The following is a 26777-nucleotide window of genomic DNA, read 5'->3' as shown; positions in this document are numbered from 1 at the left end:
TGAAATGGCACTGCACACATGAGCTACAATGGCGAGTGGCTTGCTCGGTGACATTTTATGAATGCCTACATTCATTCTGTCATTTACGGTCCCGTCTGCTACACCCAGCACAGGGTGGCAAGATTGATGCGATGGATTGTTTCAAATTCATGCCTCATCTCTTCATCTAGTTAGAGAAAGACTGCGTTTGAAGGCCGACTTGGACTGAAACGAAACATAGCGTTGGAGCTTTGAGGCACTGAATTAGTGAAAAAGGGTCAAATTGAACGTGGTTTGAAATGTGACAGAGGACTACAGTCAGCGACTTTATTATAAAGTACTGTTTATTTCTTTAAAGGACAACCGACGTCACTTTTTTGTTTCTTAACTGACATCAAAAAAACGTTTTATAGCATCTAAAATAGCCAAAACACGCAGTATGATATTTTTAGTCAAATGCAAAACACCAATAAAAATGACTTCAAGTGTCCAAAATCTGCAAAAAAATGAGCTGCGAATTGGGCATTTTCAGAAAGTCCCGCCCCCAGTTTGTGACGTCACGCCAAAACGTCTTGCATTGCTGGAGAATCATAACAATGGTTTCAGATTCGGAAAATATGTTTTCTTGTTATACCTCCAGTTATGAAAATGATTCAGATAGTTCTGAAGAGGAAAGCATACATGGTTGCAATCGATTACATTTTGAGGCAACATTGGGGAGAAACGGATCACCAGAAAAGAGGCACAAAATGGCGACCTCCTATGGCCACCTCCGTTTCCACAGGCTGATAAATTCATTATATGGAGCTTGGACACCCTCTTCTGGCGGCTTTTGGGTGCAACACAAGGACTGCTACAATGTGTCTTTTTTTCGGTGTGGGGCGTTCCTTTAGTGACGTCACGTACGGACTCGTCACCAACTCAAAAACAAGACTTCCTGAATATTCAGTGCGAGTCTTAAAACGGAAAATATAGCTTCATGCGGTGGAATCTTATTAAAATACGCTCAGCTGTATCTATCTATCTATCTATCTATCTATCTATCTATTTGAGGTACTTCCGGGTTGAGTGAACACTGGCGCGTGTGGCTGCCGCTGCTCACCCACAGAAAAACATATTCTGTGACTGTAAAGTGACCTTGAGAGTTTTGAAAGGCGCTTATAAATGAAATGTATCATTATAATGGGGAAAAATCCCTGTCAAAATAGCCCTGACGTTGTGGCAACGCAGTCAGTGCTATAAAAGCTGTAGGCAAGGATCAAAGAAATAGGTTGTCTCTTCATTGAACGGGATTCGACACAGCCACATCCTAATCTGTTGTTACTTCCATTGTAAAGAGGCGTGTCGAGACAGCTTTGTCAAAGGGAGCGCCGGTGCTTTGTGCTGAAGCTTCTTTTCACATATGCAAATGATTTTGGTGCGTTTCTAAAAAAAAAAAAAATCCATGTATGGTTATCTTGGCCTAACTTACAAACACAAGGCCTTTAAACTTCATAAAAACTTCAACTGATTTTTTTTCCTACTCAATATGAAGAAACTCTGCATGTCACATATGGATTTTCCTTCATGAAAAGGTTTCTTTAGCCGTCATCTGTACTTCTTTGAGGGTGTCGGACGTTTCGCTCCTCATCAGAAAAGCTTCGTCAGCGAACTAAAATGTTGTTGGTTCCAGTAAAATGGGTCTGGAGTTATGTGATCTTGAAATGAGCGCGGCTGTCCAAAATACAATGCATTACATACATATTGGTTCCAGCAAAATTTTAGTTTGCTGACGAACCTTTTCGGATGAGTAGTGAAATGCCCGACACCTTCACAAAAGTACAGATGACGGCTGAAGAAACCTTTTCATCGATGGACCACTCAAGGTATTAATTATGTTTATGACTCTAAAATGAATGAATTTCCTACCAAATCAAACATTTTTCCTTTTAGCTAAACCTATAGCATGTCGGTCTCATGACACATTGTATATTTCCGCGCACAGATGGTTTGACCTGAAGTTTGTAATCTTTGTCAGAAAATTGCATGTCGGAAGGAACACGGCCCGGTAGTCGAGTGGTTAGCACGCCGGCTTCACAGTGCAGTGGTCGTGACTTCAAGACCAGGTCCGGCCCCCTTGTGTGTAGTTTGCATGTTCTCCTGTGTGGGTTTTCTCCGGGTCCTCGAACACTCGAAATTGTCCCTAGGTGTAAACGTAAGAGCGTATGGTTATTTGTCCCTGTGTGCCCTGCGATTGCCTGGTAACCAATTGAAGGTGTCCCCCGCCTAGTGCCCAAAGACGGCTGGGATAGGCTCCATCACCCTCCGCGACCCTAATGAGGATAAAGCAGTCTGGAAAATTGATGGAAGGAAGGATGACAGTCAGAGCTAACTCGAATCATTCCCTTCAAATGCTTTGCTCTGGTCACACACTCGCATCATGGAAGCACATTTAGCACTTGGTGTGCACGACGGACCGCGGATCGTGGTTGTTTTTACTAATGTTTCGTGCTGCCCTTTCAACAATATAAAATGCAGGTGTTCTATGACATTTATGAATGAAATATGATGTGTTACACCAGTTGTCTGCCTGCACCAGTGTTGGACTTGGTCCTGGCAGGTCTAAGGTTGACATCTAAATTGTCTGTCCACTACGCGAATCCTCAATAAACTCTTTCTAGTTCTGTTGTGCCGACTCACCGAAGTCGGCGGAGGCCAGTCTGCCAAATTGGCAAACACACTCGGAGAGCCTCGCTCTAATTTCAAAATTAGTATTGGCTTGAGGTTTGCACTGCGCAGCAAATGCACTGCCTAGAAAATTATTATCGTTATTTTGTCCATGACGTTGGCAAAAATAGGACGGGGAAAACACATGCTTTGGACCTCACCAAAGGTCAGGTGAGGTCTAGTCTTTGTGTGTGATAGAGTGACAGTAAGAGTGAATAAGTGAGAATGAGTGAGTGAGAGTGAGTGACAGAGTGAGAGTGAGTGAGTGAGTGTCAGTGAGAGTGAGATCGATAAAGAGTAAGTGAGAATAAGGGAGAGTGAGTGAGAGAGTGTGAGATTGAGTGAGTGAATGAGAATGTGAGAGAGTGAGAGCTACCAGCAAATTTTAGTTTGCTGACAAAGCTTCTCGGATGAGAAGCGAAACATCCGACACCTACAAAGAAGTACAGATAACAGCTGAAGAAACATTTTCATCGATGGACCACTCCTGTACGACTAAGTGCTTACACAGACGTACTGTCCTTGAGACTTTGCATTTGTGGTTCTATTTATAAACAAAGTTGCAGTGCATACAAAAAGACATTGATGAAAATAATACACTTCAAGATGTTCTCTGACTCTGGCTGAGTGGAAGAAGTCATGGATGGATGGTATCGTTTGATTTCTGTCCTCTCTGATTAGAGCAAAGTAGCCAACTGCGGGAATTTGACAAGAAGACACAATGACAAAAAAAAAACCATCTCAAATAAAGGGTTTGTTCAAAAGGAATACGGGAGGGTCAGAATGGTACTAGGTTGATGAAGCAATTATCGCTGCTGGAAGAGAGAGAGAGAGAGAGGGGGGGGGATCAGCTCCAGAAGTGAGCCTGTGAAGTCGGGATGTCTGATGGAGCTTTCATGGCTAACACGATCTCAGCTGTTCAAGTCTCTCAGGCCTCCAGAGATCATGATGGGTCTTGTGCTTTCAGAAGTACTATATCTCTATAAATCCGGACATCTGCACCTTGGCAGTTCCTTAAGTAACTGTATCAAGGACTGTTGTCATGACTTCCTTTTATGCAATGGCAATTAGACTTGAGTAGAAGCTCTGTTTCCTAATACTATGTTGTTATCGTCCTCTTAGCAATAGGCAGTAATTAGTAGGTGGCTGGAGGACTAGTTTTCGTCACCCCCCTTTCTTTGAGTGCGGACGTGGTTTGTTATCGAGTGTAGTACTTTTTCTATAATGGGACCGATAAAAGACCCACCACAGTCTAGTGTTAAGCCAAAGTAGATATAAAAGAAAATTACGTTTGAGCAGAAGAAGATCATCGAAAAACACAAACGAGGTGTGGGTTTGTGTGACCAGTACGCTAAGTCGACCATTGTTACATGTGACTAAGGGTTTTTCTGTGTTGTCTAAGCAACGGTGTCAGGCAATAGAAGAGGTTGAAAATTTTCTGTTGATTTTTTTTTTTTAACAAAAAGCAACTCGCAGGGGACAGTGTGAGTGAGGGTATTATCGCCGAGAAAGCACGCCAACTTCACTCGGATATCAAGAGGCAACTACATCAACGGCCATCACAAAGGTAAATAAAAACAACTTTTTTAAACAGTATGCTTTATTTATTTAATTACAATACAATAGCACAGTTATTCTACATAAAATGATATTTTAATAATAATAATAATACATTGTATTTTTAGGTTTAAGGCTTATTTAGTAGAAAATTATGTTTTATGGGGACCTGGGGAACAGATTATTCTCATTTTAATGGTTTCTTATGGGAAATAAATATTTGGCAGACAAACTTTTCACCTTTCACACATTTTCTGGGAACCAATTAAGTTTGTGGCCTGAGGTATCACTGGCTGATCAGTCTTTTCTTTAGTTTGTTAAACACCGAACTGAAAAATATGCACTTACATCCAAACCACTACAGTGGCTGACACACCACACCATAAGCAGACATAGAAAGGTATAAACATACTTCATGAAAATGATTGTGGTTTATGCTTTTTCTTTGTGTTGTTTATTTATGGGTAACAGAAGACACAGCCTCGACAAAGTATGTTGAACAGCCAGATATACAGTATCTATGAGATTCCAGTCAGAGTTCAGGTGGAGTATTCGATGCACTGAATATTTTACTGAGTTTTACTGTCAACCATTTTGTGTAACACCCGTATGTTGAAAAGAGATGTGAAGAATTGTTTACATTAATTCATTAATTCATTTTCTGAACTTCTTTATCGTAACTAAGCTTGCGGTGGATTTCGGATCTGATCCCAGCTGTCATCAAGCAGTAGGCAAAGGACACCCTGAACCTTTTTCCAGCCAATCGCAGGGCACACAGAGACGAAAAATCATCTGTGTTCACACTCACGCGTAGGGATAACTTAAAGTGTTCAATCAACCTGCCATGCATGTTTTTTTTGAATGTGGGAGGAAACTGGAGTACCCAGAGAAAACCCACACAGGCCTGGGAGAACATGCAAACGCCACACAGAGAATCCAGAAGGGGATTGAACCCACGAACTCTGCAATATTCAACCATAAAGGTTCCCCTTCAGTATATATGGTGGAATGACTGGCAAAAGTCCTTTGCAGCCCTTCATTCCTCTTGTAAGTGATCACTTCCAATCATACCATCCATCTGGGACGTATTCTTGCTCAAAATCACCTTTTGAACAGCCAATCATGCCTCGTCTTTGGAAACCGAGTGCTCCGACCAAGAGGACCATATAACCTATTGTACAAGTGCCCCATAAGTGGCTATTCTACTCTCGGCTCCACTTCAAATCTGCACTCAGTCTATTTTTGATGAAAGCACGGTCAACCTGCACAGACCAAGGAGAATTCAGATGGATAACATGACTGATACAGAACAGACAGAATAGAAGTTAGAGTGATACCTCAGCTTACAAACCCCCCCCAAAAAAATCCTATAAGAAACCATTAAAAAATAAAATAATCCGTTCCCCTTAAAACATAATTTTCAACTAAATAAGCCATAAAACTACACACAATATAACACAATAAATGTGCTTTGGCATTATAATTAAATACACTGTACTGTATAATAAAGTCGTTTTATTTACCTTTGTGATGGTCGTTGATGGTTTGATGGAATGGATAGCTTTTTGCATAATGTGTCTCAAGGAGCTCTGGGTTGTACATTTTGGAAGTTGTGATATTGCAACAGCAACAGATGCAGGCAGACACACTAGAAACTTCATTAATAGCCGGTTCCCTTGCTTGTATGTTCTCTTCAAATTGTACAAATTGTACATTTAATGGTTTCCTCTGGGAAATTATTGTTTGGAATACACACGTTTTGCCTTACGCACACTTTCTGAGAACCAATTAAGTTTATAAGCCAATGTATCACTGTACTCTCAATAAATAGCTTGGCAGAGGGCTGCAGACGTTGGGCGTCGGTCATGGATGGCTGCATCCCCTACCGGCAGTAAAAGACAATCTTCCTGTGTTTGAGCCTTTGTTCATAGTGTCCGACCAAATATCTATGACAATGACCTTCTAATTAAAATGTTATTCTGGCTTTGAAAAACTCCAATACCCAAAAAAAAATGGATGCCGTTTTGACATAACCATTCACTGACTGAGATTTTCATTTCCACCACCAAACCTATGTGGGTTAACAAATATGCTGCAATTTGGAACTGTCTTGTAAGACATCATTTTGATCCAGATCGCTTGCTCGACTGCCTTTTTGAGCACAGGATATAAACCCCCTTTGCCAATTATTGCTGCAGTTGACAGGTGACCACACGCGTCTCTGACTGACGGTTCATTTTACAGGCTTTAGAAAAGAAAAAAGAATATGCGGCTTCATCATGTGAATATCTGAAAAGCTTATTCTGATTCTACGATGTATTGCGTGAAAACTTTGTGATTGAAGGAGCCAACTGAAAAAGTCCGAGATTAGCAATGGAAACAGGAAAACACATTCCCTCAACTACTGACACTTCTTGATTAAAATTCAGCGTCAGGGGGAGTTGATCAAATCGGTTGTCTTTGAGTTTGTTGTCCAAGGTTCTTGGCTTGTTCTGTCCATGTGTCAGGGTGAGTATGCATGAACAAGACACAGAACACTACATGGCAGGTGACTGGAAGTTACAAAAGCACCGGGTGGACGTAATATAATTGAAGTTGAACCTTTGAATTGAAGTACAGTGATACATTGGCTTACAAACTTAATTGGTTCCCAGACAGAGTGGATAAGGCGAAAATTGTGTATCCCAAAAATTAATTTACCATAGGAAAGCATTAAAATTAGAATAATCCGTTCCCAGGTCCCCATAAAATAGAATTTTCTACTTTCTAATTTTCTAAGCCTTCTACTAAATAAGCCTTAAAACTACACAAACTATACCTTATTTTATCCATGGATCGGCTCGGCTGTGTCCTCACGGATGTGTCTCCTACGTCGGTAGGGATGAAGTGACTGCTCAATCATTTGTCAGGAAACTCACGCACTGGGGCCCAGCAGCGACAAACTCATATACAGTGATACCTTGGCTTACGAACTTAATTGGTTCCCAGACAGAGTGTGTAAGGTGAAAAGTGTGTATCCCAAAAATTAATTTCCCATAGGAAACCATTAAAATGAGAATAATCCGTTCCCAAGTCCAAACTAATTTTCTAAGCCTTAAAACTACACCAAATATACCTTTTTTGTATAATAAATGTGCTACGGTATTATAAGTAAAGAATAAACTGTACTGTAGAATAAAGTCATTTTATTTACCTTCTCTGTGATAATTTTACCTTGTTCCTCATCAATTGTGTTCTTTTTAGCTGGATTGATAGCTTTTCGCATCAAGTGTATACATGGTTTATGTGGTTTATTTGAGGAGCCTGATTGATGTGAATTTTAACCTTGCAGTCTACACTCTGCCTTTCAACTATAAAATCCAAATTTCACTGTTTTCTAGGCTTTAACCGAAGACTGGGGGCGGGGAATAGTGGACAAAAACAGTCGGCTGCCATGTTCTTTTTTGGAGAACGGCCTCACTCTCTCTCTGTCTGTAATCCCCCCACCATCTCACTGCTGCATTCTTGACCAATCACATGGCTTTAACCGAAGACTGGAGGCGGGGAATAGAGAACAAAAACAGGTGACTGCCATTTTCCTTTTAGGAGAATGGGCTCGTTCGCGAACGACACATCACTCGTGGCGCTCCGTGTGTATCCCGAAAAATAGTTTGTATGCCAAAGTAAAATTTTCATAAATGTAACGTTTGTAAACCGAAAAGTTCGTAAGCCAAGGGCTTCGTAAACCGAGGTATCACTATATTAGGCTGCTAGTTCAAGAGGAAAAGAACATCTAACCATGGATGCAACCTCATTCTTGCCACATAATGAATACATGATTTGACTTGAATGAACATTGTTTGTTGATATATTATATATGATGATATATAGACATATGCTACATAATCATGCTTTTCTTGATTTTGATTGGATGGGATTGAAGGGAAATCTTTCTTAGCAGACTAGACTTTATTCTTATTTATTTTTCCCACTGCTCACCCACAGAAAAACTTATCCTGTGACTCTAAATGGACCTTGAGTTTTGAAAAGCACTTCTAAATGAATTGTATTATTATTATTATTATTGTTGTTGTTGTTGTTATAATAATGCTATGAAGTTTAAAAGATTGTCTTGGTAACATGTAATGGTAAACGTGAAGATACAATGCTATTCTATAAATAAATTGGACAAGCGGGAAAGAAAACTGCATGTGAATATACACGGTGAAAAATGAATCGTGTCATTCTGCTAAACACCTACTTGCACTCCACATTTATGTAGCATAATTCAGTGTGTGGGTGTGTCATGTTATGGCGAACCAAATACACTCTTTTCTCTTGTGCTTCCTTCCATCTCACACACCAAAAATGGTCATACATCATCGACACATGCATGATGAAAGAATTAATGTCAAACAGGAAAACGGCACGGTTTATCTCTAAAATTATTAGAGAGGAATTCACTCAAAAAAAAAAAAAAAAAAAAAAAAAACGGTATGAAAATGCTAATAATATTTAGCCTCAAATATGACCATTGGCTCGATGAACAACCAGGATATTGAATATAGCCTGATAGCAATCTGTATACTAATAAGTAATAGTAATCTGTGCACTAGTAGCACTGGTGTGTCCAAATTTGTCATTTATTTTTCGGGTTGGTAGACATGACCATGTTTCTGCATGGCTATGGGATCAGGCATCTTGTCCTGCGGCATCCGTGATTTGGTTCGTACTGGACCAAAAAGCAGGGAGGCAGGGTGGACTGAACCAAATGTATTCAAAAACACTTCCAAGTACCAAATAAATAAATAAATACATGAATGGATGGACGGACAGATGGACGGAGCGACGGACAGATCGACGGAAGGACAGACGGTCAGATATACAGACGGTCAGATATACAGACCGACGGACGGACCGAAAGATGGACCGACGAACGGATGGACTGACAGATGGACGCACGGACAGACGGTCAGATGGACTGACTGATAGACAGACAGATAGACGGAAAGATAGATTGACAGATGGATGTTGGTCTCTGTTTAAACCGACGGATGGACCGATGGACGGACAGACAATCAGATACACAGACCGACGGACGGACCGATGGACGGACGAACAGACGGAGGGCTGAATGGACAGACAGACGGACAAATATACAGACCAACGGACCGACGGAGGGATTGACAGATATACAGACCGACAGATCGACGTACGGACTGAAGGACGGACGGACCGACTGATGGACGGACGCACGGACAGACGGTCAGATGGATTGACTGACTGACTATTAGACAGACAAACAGACAGGTCGGGAGGTTGTTGTTGTTTATTTGGTTTTGTTTATTTATTCAACAATAAAAAACAAACAACGAAGGACAATAACAATAATTACAGTCAAAACATTTCAGAAAAAAGAGACATTTCAATGTACAATAACTTTTTTTTCAGATTATTCAAATAATCAATGGAATTGAAATAATAGATTTCCAAACTATCTTGAAGTGACACTCTGACCACAAATAAAAATCTGGACAGAGGAAGACTAGAAGGAACAAAGTTGACGCAATCTCACACAAACAGTTTATCTAAAAGCGTTATAATCTTAGGGCAACTTAATTAGCTTAGCCGTTGCAGATGTTACTACAGCTAACATCCGACTTATGACCAACCCGACTTATGACCACCCGTACTTACGACCACGGCCTCCAGACCTTATTTTTAACATTTTAAGAGGCTGACTTTGCGAGTCATTTAGCCTCCGAGTCTCTAGTCAACATTTTGAATGGATTTCGACCATTTCGACTTACGACCGTTTGGTCGGAACGGAACTCGGTCGTAAGTCGGATGTTACCTGTATTTTTAAATGTCAGTTGAAGGTTCTGCAAATGAACTGTGTCGTCAACCAAAAATCTGACGTAATAGGCAACCTTGATGACCTTTAGGAGAAAGGGGTGGAAGAGAACTGGTGAACATAGTAATAATAATCCATTTCATTTCTAAGCGCCTTTCAAAACTCTCAAGGTCACTTTACAATCACAGGATCAGTTTTTCTGTGGGTGAGCAGTGGCAGCCACATGCGCAAGCGTTCACTCAACCCAGAAGTAACTCAAATAAATAGAAAGCTAGCTCGCTAGTAGATAGTCAATATATAGCAAATAATCAGCCAGCTAGACACCCAGCTATATAGCTAACTGATAGCCCGATAGATAGCTAGCTAGCCAACCAGATAGCTAAGCCATCTAGATAGCCAGCTAGATAGCCAGCCATATTTACCCAAATACAATAAAATAATCAAAACCCCAATGGACATGGATACAATCAGATATCAATAATGTCGCTATTCACTAGCTAGCCAGCAACAGAGATAGCTATACATTTGCTATCTATTTTCCCTTTATAGTGTTTTTTTTTTTCTTGCCTTAAGCTGTCGTTGTTATCAATTTTACTCATATGCTTCCCAGCTAGCTATTTGCTATCTATTATCTATCAATTCCGTTTCGGCGGCTTGCTTGTAGTGAACCATTGCAATTTGTTGCACCCCCCCCCCCCACCACCGTTCCGTCCTTTGAAAACCGCAGATGATTCAGTTGTTCATCTTATTTCAGATTGTCGACAATTTAAATGTGCTGCGTTATCTCTGCTGAAGACTGAACAACAATTGCGATTTACTGGCGAGTCGGTGCCGGGAGAAAATTTACCCCCCCCCCCCCCTTCCCCTCTGAAACCTTGTGACAGCGCCATTCATTTTCTCTAAGGCAAATCAATCCAACTCTATGTTCGCTGGATTTCCTCTGCCTTTGTTGTCCCCGGCCGAGCTGTCTTTACTAATAATAAGCTTTCATGTCCAATAAATGAGCTTTTGTATTGCCAGCGCTTCGGCAAATAAACGGAATAAGCATGCGTGTTCTTGTGCAAGGACATATGCGCACATGCCATGCAGTGGGAAGGAGGTCTGTCAGAGTAAGTTCCATCACAGGGATGACAGATCAACGTTCTTCACCTCGAAAAGAAGGACATGTGTGAAAATTGAATGACTGTAAATGTAACAGTCATGTTTTAGCGTGGTTTTGTTTGCTACTTTGGACCTTTTTGTTTTGATGACTTTATTGTTTGAGATTTTGTTCCTGCTGACTTTATTTAATACAATTTGTCAAATACACCCTGTACCTCCCTCCTGTCAGAGTAAGGACTTCCGGGTTGAGTGAACTGTGGCTGCCGCTGCTCACCCGCAGGAAAATTATTCTGTGACTGGAAATTGTCATTGAGAGTTTCGAAAGGCGCTTATAAAGGAAATGTATTGTAGCTGGCTAACTAATTGATGGCAAATGGATGGCTAGCTAGATAGCCAGCTAGCTCGCTAGCTCAAGTGAGCAACATAATGTAAAAAGACCAGGAAGGACCCATTGTACACTTTCTAATCAACATTATTGATATCTGATTGTACCCATGTCCATTGGGTTTTGATTATTTTATTGTAGTTGGGTAAATCTGGCTGGCTATCTCGCTATCTAGCTGGCTATTTATTAGCTATCGAGCTACCTATCTAGATGGCTTAGCTATCAGGCTGGCTCGCTAGCTAGCTATCTGGCGATCTATTAGCTATATAGCTGGGTGTCTAGCTGGCTAACTATTTGCTATATATTGACTATCTACTAGCGAGCTAGCTTTCTATCTATTTGAGTTACTTCTGGGTTGAGTGAACGCTGGCGCATGTGGCTGCCACTGCTCACCCAGAGAAAAACTGATCCTGTGATTGTAAAGTGACCTTGAGAGTTTTGAAAGGCGCGTAGAAATGAAATGTATTATTATTATTATTATTATTATTATTATTATTATTATTATTAAGTTCCGGGCTATGATTCTGCTAGTAGCCTTTTCCATTGTCTCAAGCTAACTAGCGGGCGAGGTTGTTGTAGCTATTTCTTTCAAATAGGCTGCGTATCAAGAGGCTTGAAATATTGAATGAAAACGCTTATTTATTGAAGTATTATTTTATGTAAGGATAACAAAATATTTTCTGCACTAAGAGGGAAAGGTTTTTGGTAATTGCCAATGTTGATAGCAACAGGACATGCGGTACAATAATCAGACATCATGTTCAATCACCATGAACTTACGATGACGTGAGCAACAGTCAGTAGGACATTGAACATTCAAGAGCATCTGCGTTTCTTGTGCTGCCGTCAGTAAATAATGCACTGCTGCGCATCTGCAGTTTGACTTAATATATAATTCACATCTTATATGCAGGGAGACAAGCCTTATATCATTCACTCAACAAATGGAAACACTACTACAGGGTTCAGACCTACTTTTGTGTGACATGTTGATTGACAGATGGCCAATTGTTGTTATTGTTGTGCAAGCTTTCAGTCGTAAAGGAGTGGTCCATCGATGAAAAGGTTTCTTCAGCAGTCAACTGTACTTCTTTGAAGGTGTCGGACTTTTTGCTCCTCATCCGAAAAGCTTCGTCAGCGAACTGAAATGTTGCTGGTAGCTCAAAATTTATATATGGGCCAGAGCGACCAGCAAAATCTTGTGTGTTGTTGCAAAATTGTTAAGGCAAATTGGAATAATATCTGTCCCATCAATAACATCTTTTGACCATTTTTTTTTCCAAGTATAAATTTATTGACTGTTCATTTTCACCAGAATCTTTCAAGGACATTTTGTTAGGTGTGCATTCCTACTTTTAATAGCATTGTCGCCCCCTGTGCACATCCACTAAAATTCTACACCTCTTTGGATTGGATTGGATTAGCCTATAATAGTCTCGCAATGGAGAAATTTACATTTCACAGCAGCAAAGTGATAAAAGGAAGAGGAAAGGAAAGAAAGAAGTAGAAAAACAAACTACAGGAGCTGCTGGAAAGGCAGCCACTGTCGCGGCGCCATCTTGAAGTCAAAACAACAACGAAAAAAGTAATAAACAAATCATGTGACACAACATAAATGACAAAGACAGTCATTCAATCTTAAGCACTTTCTGCGCCCTCTTTGTTGTATGAAGCAGATCTAGATGAAAAAGGAGAGGATCAAAAATGTCCTTTTCACCAGTGGATCAGGGAGGTTATGGTGAAATGTGCTAAAAGAAAATGGCAGCCAGCTTGTTTTGGTCCTCTATTCCCCGCCCCCAGTCGTCGGTTAAAGCCACGTGATTGGTCAAGAACGCAGCAGTGAGGGGTGGTGGTTTAAACATCAAAAAGACAGGCAGACGACAGACAGATATTTGACAAAATGGATAGAAAACTGACATTTGGACTCGTTTCAACTTTGATAGTTCAAAGGCAGAGTGTAAACTGCAAGGTTAAAATTCCCATCAATCAGGCTCCACAAATAACCCGCACTGGCCATCAGTTCAATTTGAAATGAAAAGACAAGCAAGGGAACCAGCTATTGTTTTCTCAGTCAAATGAACACTATATATCAATATCAAGTGTTGTTATTTGATTACTGAATGTTTTACCTCAGTTAAATCAAGTTAATATAACTATCAAGTGGGATTATTTGCTTACAGAATTTGTTTTCTCAGTCAAATGAACACTATACATCAATATCAAGTGTTGTTTTGAGCTAACTGTTGTACTTTAATATTGAGCCACAACAGGTCTCATAACTACTGTATCTATTTCTATATTATAGTTGGATTTTTTTTTCAGTCATTGGGGATGCACATTATACTCTGGTGCGCCTTATATACGAGGACAAGTTTAAAAATACACCATTCATTTGGTGTGCGGCTTATACTAAAATATATTAGATGTAGTTATCAAGATTTTCATGTTTAAAAAAAAACACCATGTAAATGAGGCTAATTTGATATGAATCCATTTTATATATACTGTATTTCCTATTTGATTACTGAATTTTTTTCTCAGTTAAATCAAGTTAATATAACTATCAAGTGGGATTATTTGCTTACAGAATTGATTTTCTCAGTAAAATGAACACTATATATCAAAATATTACAAATATATACAAAGATATACAAAGATATTAATGATGTTTCTAGTGTGTCTGGTTGCATGTGTTGCTGTTGCAATATCACAACTTCCAAGATTGACAACCCAGAGCTCCTTGAGACACTTTCTGCAAAAAACTATCCATTTCATCAAGCCATCAATGACCATCACAAAGCTAAATAAAAAGACTTTATTCTACAGTACAGTTTATTGCTTCAATTATAATACCATAGCACATTTGGTATTATAAAATAAGGTGTATTTTGTGTAGTTTTAAGGCTTCGAAAATTTGAAAGTAGGAAATTATGTTTTATGGGAACCTGGGAACAGATTATTCTCATTTTAATGATTTCCTATGGGAAACTAATTTTCGTGGTACACACTTTTCGCCTTACACACTCTGTCTGGGAACCAATTAAGTTCATAAGCCAAGGTGTCACTGTATTTGAGGATGCTACTTCTGGTATGCTTCTTCCTCTTTTCTCTACCTGTCTTGATATCTTGTCTATAACATAGTTGACAAAGCGCCAGACTCATTTGCTCATAGCATGGCTCCCCCCAAACCCCGCTACAACTATTCTGCTGAGGCTACCACATTAGCTTGATTACAGTTTTATCTGTGAAATGAATGCAGAGAAATAGCTGACTTCACATTATGTTGCAAATCCAATTTAGTATTGATTGACAGTGCAAAATTCACTAAGCTCATGCATTCTTGTCGTCGTCGAGCATATTACAGTGTTTTTTTTTTTTTTGCATTATACACAATAACTCCACAAAGCCGGGATTAATTTGTTAAACTACTCTAAATTTAGCTATTACATTTCAGGTATGGAAGAAGTGACTTAAGTTTAGCTGTTTGTTAGCGACGGCTAACATACAGCAACGACACAAATAACCAGACATGCCATTCCAAGTAAGAAATCTCCTGATCTGCGGATTCTCTGATCTATTAATGACATGCAATATTCATCCTCGCGGCTACTGAATGTTTCATTATATGTGCTGGGATGTGGAGTGTATTACTAAGAAGCGTAGCAGCAATCTATCTGGAGGATGTTTAACATTTATCATGGTTGTAATAACTGACCTTAGATGGCGATCTCATTCAGCTATTATTTTGAAAAATCAAAGGAAATACAATTAAAGGACAACCGACGTCTCCGGACCAGTTGTGTCCATGATTTGTAAAATGGCTTCAAATGACTTCTACTGAGTGTATTTTACAAAAGATTCCACCGCATATAGCTATATTTTACGTTTTAAGACTCGTGCTGAATATTCCGGAAGTCTTGTTTTTGAGATGGCGACGAGTCCTGTATGTGACGTCACTGAAGTAACGCCCCTGACCAAAAAAAAGGAGACATTCTAGCAGCCCTTCCATCACGTCAATGCTTGTTTGGTCTGAAAACCTCATATTGCGCCAGAAGAGGGCGTCCAAGCTCCATGTAAGAATTTACCAGCCTGTGGAAAAGCAATACACTGTCATGTCTACAAGAGGTCACCATTTTCTTCTGCCTCTTTTTGGGTGAGACATTTCCCCCCAATGTTGCCTCAAAATAGCACGGAATAAATTCTTTAATCGATTGCGAACATGTATGCTTTCCTCTTCAGAACTATTTGAATCATATTCATAACTGGATGTGAAACAACAAAGCATATTCTCCGAATCTGAAGCCATTGTTTTGATTCACAAGCAATGCAAGACATCTTGGCGTGACGTCACGAACTGGGGGCGGAACTTTCTGAAAATGCCCAATTCGCAGCTCATTTTTTGCAGATTTTGGACACTAAGTTATTTTTATTGGTGTTTTGGATTTGACTAAAAATATCATAATGCGTGTTTTGGGTATTTTAGATGCTATAAAACGTTTTTCTGATGTCAGTTAGGAAACAAAAAAGTGACGTCGGTTGGGGCCGCAGTCCTACATGTTTTCCAAATCTCCCTGTTGCAACGCACTCGAGGCTGTGTTGCAACAGGGAGATTTTGGAAAACATGTAAGTTTGCGGCCCTCGAGGACCGGAGTTTGAGACCGCTGATCTCGGAGATCTGGCCTTGGACAGAATTTAGGACTTGGGAAACTCCTTTATCACCGAAGCAATTTACGACTTGAAACTCCTTCACAGGAAGAGCGCATTAGCCAGGTTACAAATGCATTGGTTAATGGAAGAGATGTTTTATTGCTTCCAGCTGTTTGCGCTCAGAACGTCCAGAGGCGTGGTATTATAATGAAGAAAACTATGTTTTACTAATGTATCACTTTAATTTCCATGTACTCTCAATAAATAGCTTAGCAGAGGGCTGCATAATTCAAGCGTTTGTCATGAATGGCTACGTCTCCTGCCGGCAGTAAAGACAATCTTTCTGGGTTCGAGTCTTTGTCCACGGTGTCCGATCGAACATCTCTGACATTACTGGACAAACTTTTCGCCTTCCACACACTTTCTGGGAATGAATTAAGTTTGTGAGCAGATGTATCACTGTATTTACTTTTTTTCAATATATCCTATCTATTTTTTTTTTTTTTTTTGCTGCGTAACACATTGATGAAATGATTCACCAGAAAGAAAAGAGAAAAAAATGTGATATACATTAATTGTTCGTGTGCACGCATGCTGTAATACCATTCATGGATGCACATAATGTCCTCCATTATGTAACACGAAGCTCATGTGGTAAAGATGTCTTCATGCTACGCTGCACTGACTTTTGTCCTCCTATGTTTGTGCCGGTGCATAGCCAGAGGCAAAGAGAGTGAAGTGTGTCGGCCTGTGCAGCTGATAACATGGCCTTCGTTACACTCTGCTCAAAGTTGTCTGCTGAGGAGCAGTGCTTTTGTTACGCACTACAGTACAGTGAGACCAAAATATAATTCACATCAGTCTGTGATTCAGATATTTTTTAGGCCAGCAGAGAAGGCCTTGCAGGCCCTGGCGGCCCACCCCTGTTGAACATCATAAAAAGGCTTCAGCTACATGTACTAGCTTCAAGGTAACAATACAGTGATACCTCGGTTTACGAAACCCTTGGCTTACGAACTTTTCGGTTTACTAACGTTAAATTTATGAAAATTTTACCTTTGCGTACAAACTAGTTTTCGGTATACACACGGAGCTGCCACAATGAGTGATGTGTCGTTCGCGAACGAGCCTGTTCTCCTAAAAGAAAATGGCAGACGGCTTGTTTTGGTCCTCTATTCCCCGCCCTCAGTCATCGGTTAACGCCACGTGATTGGTCAAGAACGCAGCAGTGAGGGCAGGTGGTTTAAACATTAAAGAGACAGGCAGACGACAGAGAGAGAGTGATAAAATGGATACAAAACAATGAAATTTGGACTCGTTTCAACTTTGATAGTTCAAAGGCAGAGTGTAGACTGCAAGGTTAAAATTCCCATCAGAATCCACAAATAACCCGCACTAGCCATCAGTTATTAACCCAGAGCTCCTTGAGACACTTTATGCAAAAAGCTATCCATTCCATCAAGCCATCAACGACCATCACAAAGGTAAATCAAACGACTTTATTGTACAGTACAGTTTATTTCTTTAATTATAATACCATAGCACATTTATTATACATAAAATAAGGTATATTTTGTGTATTTTTAAGGCTTAGAAAATTAGAAAGTAGGAAATGTTTTATGCATGTTTTATGGCCACCTGGGAACGGATTATTCTCATTCTAATGGTTTCCTATGGGAAATTAATTTTTGGGATACACACTTTTCGCCTTACACACTCTGCCTGGGAACCAATTAAGTTCGTAAGCCAAGGTATCACTGTAATAATATTGCATTTCTTCATTTGAGACTAAGACAAGAGGACAGAAAATCTTTGACGTTAACAATTCATCCGAAAGATCGCTACGATTGATTGTCTTTTGTTTTTATGCTTGAGGAATAAACCTCATCAATGGCTTCCTTTCAGCGACTTTTTTTTCCTGTCTTCTTACACAACACGGATGGCATAATTATCTACTTCCAATTAGATTGCATCTGTGTGTTTTTAATTCAACACTGCGGTCTAAGTAGGATTTGCGCACAGGGCAAGTTTAGGGATTTCTTAATTGCTGACAATGTTGCACTATCAATCGTTTTCAAATCTCATTCATTTGTGTGTTTTTTTAATTACTCAAAACCCCTAATAGGTCGAATTCTAAAAATGTTTTCTTTGTCTTCTTTTTGGTCATGAACCGGTTCAAACAGAGAATCAAATAACCCATTCATTTCTGCTTCAAAACTACAAACTCTGATGCATGAGGCAGTGAGACACCCCCAAAAGAACGCTTAGCGGACTACATAACCTATTCGCTAGCAATTAGCTATAGATATGCTAGCTATTAGCTATCTATTCGCTAACTAGCAAGCTTGCTATCTATTAGAATTACTTCCGGGTTGAGTGAACGCTGGCGTGTGTGGCTGCCGCTGCTCCACCTAGCTATCTGGCTATCTAGCTAGCTATCTTTTCGCTAACTAGCTAGCTTGCTATCTGTTAGTTACTTCCGGGTTGAGTGAACGCTGGCGCGTGTGGCTGCCGCTGCTCAACCTAGCTATCTAGCTAGCTAGCTACCTAACTAGCTATTTGCTATCTAGCTAGCTTCCTAGCTAGCTATCTATTTGCCATCTATTATCAGTCTAGTTGGCTACATATTATATATCTTGCTAGCTATTAGCTAGCTATCTGGCTCGCTATCTAGCTGGCTAACTATTAGCTATATATCAACTAGCTTTCTATGTATTTGAGTTACTTCCGGGTTGAGTGAACGCTGGTGCGTGTGGCTGCCGCTGCTCAACCTAGCTATCTGGCTATCTATCTAGCTATCTACCTAACGAGCTATTTGCTATCTAGCTAACTACTTAGCTAGCTATCTATTTGATATCTATTATCAGTCTAGCTGGCTATATATTAGCTATCTTGCTAGCTATTAGATAGCTATCTGGCTACCTATCTAGCTGGCTAGCTATTAGCTATATATCAGCTAGCTTTCTATGTATTTGAGTTACTTCCGGGTTGAGTGAACGCTGGCGCGTGTGGCGGCCGCTGCTCAACCTAGCTAACTGGCTATCTAGCTATCTATTTGCTATCTGTTATCGGTCTAGCTGGCTATGTATTAGCTATCTTGCTAGCTATCTGGCTAGCTATCTAGCTGGCTAGCTATTAGCTATATATCAGCTAGCTTTCTATGTATTTCAGTTACTTGCGGGTTGAGTGAACGCTGGCGCGTGTGGCTGCCCCTGCTCAACCTAGCTATCTGGCTATCTATCTAGCTATCTACCTAACTAGCTATTTGCTATCTAGCTAGCTACCTAGATAGCTATCTATTTGCTATATATTATCAGTCTAGTTGGCTATATATTATATATCTTGCTAGCTATTAGCTAGCTATCTGGCTCGCTATCTAGCTGGCTAACTATTAGCTATATATCAGCTAGCTTTCTATGTATTTCAGTTACTTGCGGTTGAGTGAACACTTGCGCGTGTGGCTGCCGCTGCTCAACTTAGCTATATGGCTATCTATCTAGCTATCTGCCTAACTAGCTATTTGCTATCTCGCTATCTACCTAGATAGCTATCTATTTGCTATCTATTATCAGTCTAGCTGGCTATATATTAGTTATCTCGCTAGCTAAAAATCTATCTATCTAGCTAGCTATCTAGCCGTTGGCTATATATCAGCTAGCTTTCTATGTATTTGAGTTACTTCCAGTTTGAGTGAAGGCTGGCGCGTGTGGCTGTCGCTGCTCACCCACAGAAAAACTTATCATGTGACTGTAAAGTGACCTTGAGAGTTTTGAAAGGCGCTTAGAAATGAATTGTATTATCATTATTTTTATGACTTTAAGGAATGAACATGAGAAAAGACCCATTTGAAGCTTTGAAATAGGTTCATCATGACTTAGACCGCTACAAAAATGCAGAATGCAGCTGGAACGGTCATCCATCCAGCCAGCTATTGGCCACTAGAGATTGCAGCGATGTTTATTGATTAGCCGTCTAATACAAGCAAGTGCGGGGGTTATTGCAGGTTGTCTTTAAAAGTAGCAGGTTGCTGCTTTATAATTTAATGTCCGGTCGGATTTGACCAACATCCGTCCAATCAGATCTTCTTCGCACTGCCTCCTCCCAAGCCAAGGAGCTCTCTCCCTCACCCTCGTTCGCGCTTTCTCTCCTCCTCGCGCGCACTTCAATGAACCTTATTGGTGCAACTGTGAGCGACCATCATCTGTCCACTGGATTCCCATCCTCATCCTCCCGAACATATGCATTTGCCCAGCTTCGTCCCAAGGAGTTGAGCAGAAGGAAGGAATAAAAAAAATGGCACGGAGCCTGGTGCTGTTGCTACTGTGGCTCTTCGACGCAGCGTCGGCGGGATTTCCTAATCAGATTAATATCGGTAAGTGATTTACGGCTGTAATTGACCCGGGTGGGACTGTGGTTTTATCTCCTAATAACATGGGTGGAGAAGATGCGAATAAGTTAGCCTTTAAAAAAACGCTGCAGCCTTCAATTGAATTAGTGTGTTTGGATTCAACCCAAACATGTGCATGGAGCGAGTTCAAACCATACGTGTGGATGAAGTGATCCAAAAAGACACTTGAGTCACGCAATAACGATTGAAAGCGCTTTTGTGTTTTAGTAAACATCTAAAAGTGACGATGCGCGTGGTGTGGTTTGCCCGTGTTCACACTTTGCAGGGGGTCTCTTCATGCGCTCTACGGTGCAGGAGCACAGCGCTTTCAGGTTCGCGGTGCAACTCTATAACACCAACCAAAATGCCACCGAGAAACCTTTCCACCTCAACTACAACGTGGACAACCTGGAGTCATCTAACAGCTTTTCGGTCACCCACGCGTGTGAGTATGCACCTCGTTTTGACACGCACGGCAGCATGAATAAATATACAATCCATCGACACGCATCTCAATGTAATGCTCTTGCTCCGGGGTTGGGAAACTATGGCTCGCGAGCTATGTTTTTTTAATCGATGGTTTTGACGATTGATTCTGGCTTGCGTCTGGCTCGCAGATAAAACAAAATACGTATTCTCGTCTTTTCAATGCTCATTTCCTGTTTGGGCTGTAGTTGGCTGCAGGCACAATTTTGATTGGATGATACTGACCTAGCGGGTGGCTAAAAGCGCGATTTTGATTGGATGATACTGACTGAGGTGCGGTTGATATCGAAACAGGTAATCGCCCCTTTGGAAAAAATGGCGAAACAGTTGAATATCAGCGGCACTTTGACAAGCCCCGTGCTATGTTAGCATTAGCATCAATATACTACAGCGAGAGACAGGAGAAAGCTAGCGTTTAAGCTAACGAGCAGTGTGCAGACTAGCTAGCAGTAACTTCGCCTATGGACCCGGAAAATTAACTTTAATTCCGATCGTTTGTCTGGATTTTTTTATCAATCACGAAGAAGAGAAAACCATTCATATTAGTAGTGAGTATTATCACAAAATTATTTGAAATAATACATTCTGACATTTTATTGAAATCACATTCATATGTATATGTAATGTGTAGCTCTCACAGAAAAAAAACGTCTAAATATTTTGCTTTTATGGCTCTCTTAGTCAAAAAGGTTCCAGATTCCTGCATTTTGCTGTTGAGATTACATTTTGGCTCAAATCCAGTTCGTCGCAACTGCTGGTAGCAAACGACATTAATGCCGCTACTAATAATCGCTACTATTGTCACGGCAAAGCAGCCAAAGTAATCATAATCATACTGTATATATTTTTAATCGCTGCCTACAGTCGGATTAATAAAAGCATAACGTGCGCATGTGCAGAACGACGTCTGTATTTTTGTGTTAGTGTTTCTTTATTATTTCAAATATAATACTACAACTTTTATATGGGAATTGTAATCATTTATAAGGGCAACTACTAGCCTAGGTCGACAGGTATGTGGTTTTGAAGGCTTGGTTTTGCCCAGTGACCGCTCCGTGTTTGCCCAGTGACTGTTTATTGTATGATCGACATGCCGGTAAGCCAAGCCTTTTCTTTTATTAATCAATGGAAGAGACAATGAAAATAAATGTAATTGTTGTTGTTGTTGTAATTGTGGACAACGCGTCCACAACTAGGACCAAACAAAGGGCATTTTTTTCGGTCATAAAGTGAGCAATTTTATTACAGTGTTGGTATTTTCTGCACATTTGCCTGGCGTACTGCACAAGTAACCCTGGCGACAATGTACACGTGCTGGCCTTGGAAAGAAACATCGTTTGCGAGCACTTATGGAGTTTGTGTGTTGGTTGTACAGTGATGCCTCAGTTTACAAACTTAATTGGTTCCCAGAAAGTGTGTGTAAGGCGAAAAGTGTGTCTTTCAAACTTTAATTTCCTGTAGGAAACCATTAAAAAATAGAATAATCCGTTTCCAGGTCTCCATAAAACATGTTTCACCTAAATAAGCTTTAAAACAACACAAAATATACATTATTTTATGTATAATACATGTGTTATTGTATTATGATTAAAGAAATAAAATATAATAAAGTATAATTTTTATTTTGTTATGCTTAGAATATCTTGTTTTCTATCCTTTCACTCCCACCCCAACCCCATCCCTCTTCAATTGCTGCTGTGGACTGCAAATTTCCCCATTGCGGGACAAATAAAGGTATTCTGATTCTGATTCTGATTCTGATAATATCGCCGTTTTATTTACCTTTGTAATGGGCGTTGATATAGCTGCCTCTTGATGATATTCGTGTAGTTGCCGTGCTTTCTCTGCGATAATACCCTCACTCACACTGTCCCCTGCTCGCCGCTTTTCGTTAATCCAAATCAACAGAAGTTTTTCAATCTGTTGTATTGATTGAGACCGTTGCTTAAACAACACAGAAACACCCTTAGCCACACGTAGCAATGGTCAACTTAGCATACTCGTACTGGGACGCTAAGTTACACAAATGCACCCTTCGTTCGTGTTTTTCGATGATCTCTTTCTTCTGCTCGGCCGTAATTTTCTTTTGCGTCCTCTTCGGCTGAACACTAGCCTGTGGTGCGGTCTTTTTTTCGGTCCAAAAAAAAAAAAGCAAAAGGATCCACTCGATAACAAACCACGTCTGCGCTGAGTGCACTGAAAGAAAGTGGTTGTGGAAAACTAGTCGGCCAGCCATAGTGGCGCTCCGAAAAGTAGTTTGTATGCCAAGATTATATTCTTGCAAATGTAATGTTCGGAAGGCGTTAGCTAAAGCGTTCGTAAACCGAGCTATCACTGTATTTGTTTGTGTAATTGATTTCGAAAGGGTTAAGGTTATATAAAAACGGAAGAGAACGACACCCACTGCCTTGCTCTCAGTCTAAGTGTTTTTATGGTCTGTTTTATTGGTCATATAGAGTACAGTATGGAGCAAATAAGCGTCCCCTTTTAAACCGCAATTAGCAGACAAACGAGCAAGGAATGGAGTTGAAGATCGACATTTGGGGGATGTCATTTGAACAGAATGGTGCTGTGTCTCAGAGCCAAAATGCCCCCCCGCCCCCTTTCGTCCCTCTAACCCCTGTGCTGCATGGTCATAATGGCCCCCTCTGAGCCTCCGCCCTGCCTCTCGCTCCATCGTTTCACTCCCTCCTGTTGTGGAGAGCATCTCCCCAGCATTGCAGAGTCAGCTCATTAGCACCCAGCCCTCATCGCACCTCACCGTGCTGTCATTGGGCAAAAAGGGGGAAGAGAAAAAAAAAATAAAAAAAAATCAACCCCACCCATCAAACCCTCCACCAGCAAACGAGTTGATCTGCAGAGGAGGTGGGCCAGAGCGGTGAGGGAGGGAGACGAAGTGGAGCATCATATCGGAAAGGCAGCCGAGCTGCAAGGACCCCAAACGAAGGCTTCCGTAAGAAACAATAAGCAAATGAGTGTGAATAAATAATAGATAGTACCATGCAATTTCACGCATGTTGAAGAGGAATGGAAGCGTAGAAGGGGAGAAAAAGGCTTGATATCGAAATCTAATTAAATTCTCGGGCAGACTGAGCTTTGGTGAGAGGAAGTGGCTCCTGTGGGAGTCGTGGCCCCATTTCTTGTTTTTTTTTTTGCTGCCATGTTGAAGCTTTTCCATCAAGAGGAAGTGTCTCTGGACGGCTTTAAATTTCACGCGCAGAAACATTTGTGAAGTTTGACACAACTACTTTTCATCTGTCAGAGATGTAAGGGTAGGTAGGTAGATAGATAGATAGATAGATAGATAGATAGATAGATAGATAGATAGATAGATAGATAGATATGATAGATAGATAGATAGGCAGGTGGATAGATGGATAGGTAGGTGGATAGATGGATAGGTAGGTGGATAGATAGATAGATAGATAGGTAGGTGGATGGATGCATAGGTAGGTGGATAGGCAGGTGGATAAATGGATAGGTAGGTGGATAGATAGGTCGGTAGGTAGGTGGTCGGTAGGTAGGTGGATGGATGGGTGGATGGATGGGTGGATAGATGGATAGCAAGCTGGCTAGACAGCTAATCAAGAGCTTATTAGATAGATAGATAGATAGCTAGCGAGATATTAAATAGACAAATAGATAGATAGCTATCTCGATAGCGAGCTAGCGAGATAGCTAATATATAGCAAATAGTTAGCTAGCTAGATAGCCATAAAGACAGCTAGAAAAAATAGCTAGTTATTAGTTATTTATTAGCCAGCTAGCTAGCTTTCTATCTGTTTGAGTGATTTCAGGTTGAGTGAACGCTGGCACGTGTGGTTGCCACTGCCCACCCACAGAAAAACTTATCCCGTGACTGTAAAGTGACTTTGAGATTTTTGAAAGGCGCTGATGAATTAAATACAGTAAAGTCTCGTTATATCGATATTCAAGGGAGTCCGAAAAAATATCGATATAACCGGGACTATCGATATATCCGACCCTGTTTGCATGTAATTTTCCCCGTGCGTGTATAGAAATAGTATCGATATAACCGGGACTATCGATATATCCGATATCGATATAACGATTCTACTCTTGATGCTCCATCTTGAAGTCTTCCGCTTAGTTGTAAAAGGCAAGGCCTGTGACTCCAATGTGGCCCGCAACATAAAATCGACGGATACTCGTAAGAGGGAGCATATAACTCCTACTCTGGCATCCCTTCATTGGCTCCCTGTTCTTTTCAAGATCCTTCTATTTGTTTTCAAATCTTTAAAGGACAACTGACGTCTCCGGACAAGTTGTGTCCATAATTTGTAAAATGGTTTCAAATGACTTCTACTGAGCGTATTTTAATAAGATTCCACCGCATATAGCTATATTTTACGTTTTAAGACTCGCGCTGAATATTCCGGAAGTCTTGTTTTTGAGTTGGTGACGAGTCCGTACGTGACGTCACTAAAGGACCGCCTTTGACCGTAAAAAAAGGCGCATTGTAGCGGTCCTTCCATCACGTCAATGTATTTTGCTGTACTTGTTTGGTCTGGGGACCTCGTGTTGCACCCAAAAGCCGCCAGGAGGCCAGAATAGGGCGTCCAAGCGCCATATAAGGAATTTATCAGCCTGTGGAAACGAAGGGGGCCACAGGAGGTCGCTATTTTGTGCCTCTTTTTTTGGGTGAGAGATTTTCCCCCAATGTTGCCTCAAAATGGCAAAAATAAATTCTTTAATCAATTGCAAACATGTATGCTTTCCTCTTCAGAACTATTTGAATCATATTCATAACTGGATGTGTAACAAGAAAGCATATTCTCAGAATCTGAAGCCATTATTTTGATTCACTAGCAATGCAAGACGTCTTGGCGTGACGTCACAAACTGCGGGCGGGACTTTCTGAAAATGCCCAATTCGCAGGTCAATTTTTTTGCAGATTTTGGACACTTGAAGTCATTTTTATTGGTGTTTTGCATTTGACTAAAAATATCATACTGCGTGTTTTGGGTATTTTAGATGCTATAAAACGTTTTTCTGATGTCAGTTAAAAAACAAAAAAGTGACGTCGGTTGTCCTTTAAATGGCCTTACTCATCCACCCATACACACCTTCCCGACGCCTCAGGTCTGCTGACCAGACATTATTAGATTTGCCAAAAACTAAACTTAGGCTCAGAGGAGATCGAGTGTTCTCTGTTCCTGGTCCCACGCTCTGGAACACACTGAACATTCAGGAAGCCTACTCACTGCTCATCTTTAAAACTTGCCTCAAAACTCATTTGTACTCTTTGGCATTTGACTGCATGATTCTGACTTGATATTGGCTTTACTCCCTGATGCTTTCAGAAGCAGAATCAGAATCATCTTTATTGCCAAGTGTGTAGAACACGCAAGGAATTTGTCTGCGGTAGAACACGCTGCACTAGTAGCATAGAAAAATGGAGGTACTATACAGTTCTATTTGGGTTCCTGTTTAGAGAGTTAATGGTTTGGGGGAAGAAACTGTTTAAAGGACGCCTTGGGACTAGTTGTGTCCATAATTTGTAAAATCACTTCAAATGACTTCTACTGAGCGTATTTTACAAATATTCCACTGCATATAGCTGTATTTTACCTTTTAAGACTCACGCTGAATATTCAGGAAGTCTTGTTTTCGAGTTGATGACGATTCCAGACGTGACGTCACGTCTGGAACGCCCCTGACCGAGAAAGCGACAC

General features: G+C 40.6%; 1 protein-coding gene across 3 annotated transcripts in view; it reads left to right on the top strand.

The window, feature by feature from the left end:
* The window catches only part of LOC148901099 (glutamate receptor 3-like), a 205863-nt gene that overhangs the window by 43384 nt on the left and 135702 nt on the right, over window positions 1-26777 (top strand). For all 3 annotated transcript variants that reach the window (XR_016118217.1, XM_089019967.1, XM_089019977.1), the window contains exons 5-6: window positions 20461-20580; window positions 20882-21040. Coding sequence is in view for 2 of the 3 variants with exons in the window: in XM_089019967.1 (XP_088876093.1) it covers window positions 20461-20580; window positions 20882-21040 (279 nt within the window). In the remaining variant the exon portion in view is untranslated. The remainder of the gene's footprint in view (window positions 1-20460; window positions 20581-20881; window positions 21041-26777) is intronic.

Source organism: Hippocampus bargibanti, linkage group LG02, assembly GCF_051943395.1.
Source record: "Hippocampus bargibanti isolate YZ-2025 linkage group LG02, ASM5194339v1, whole genome shotgun sequence".
NCBI lineage: Eukaryota > Metazoa > Chordata > Actinopteri > Syngnathiformes > Syngnathidae > Hippocampus > Hippocampus bargibanti.
This window is presented reverse-complemented; position numbering and strand designations above follow the sequence as displayed.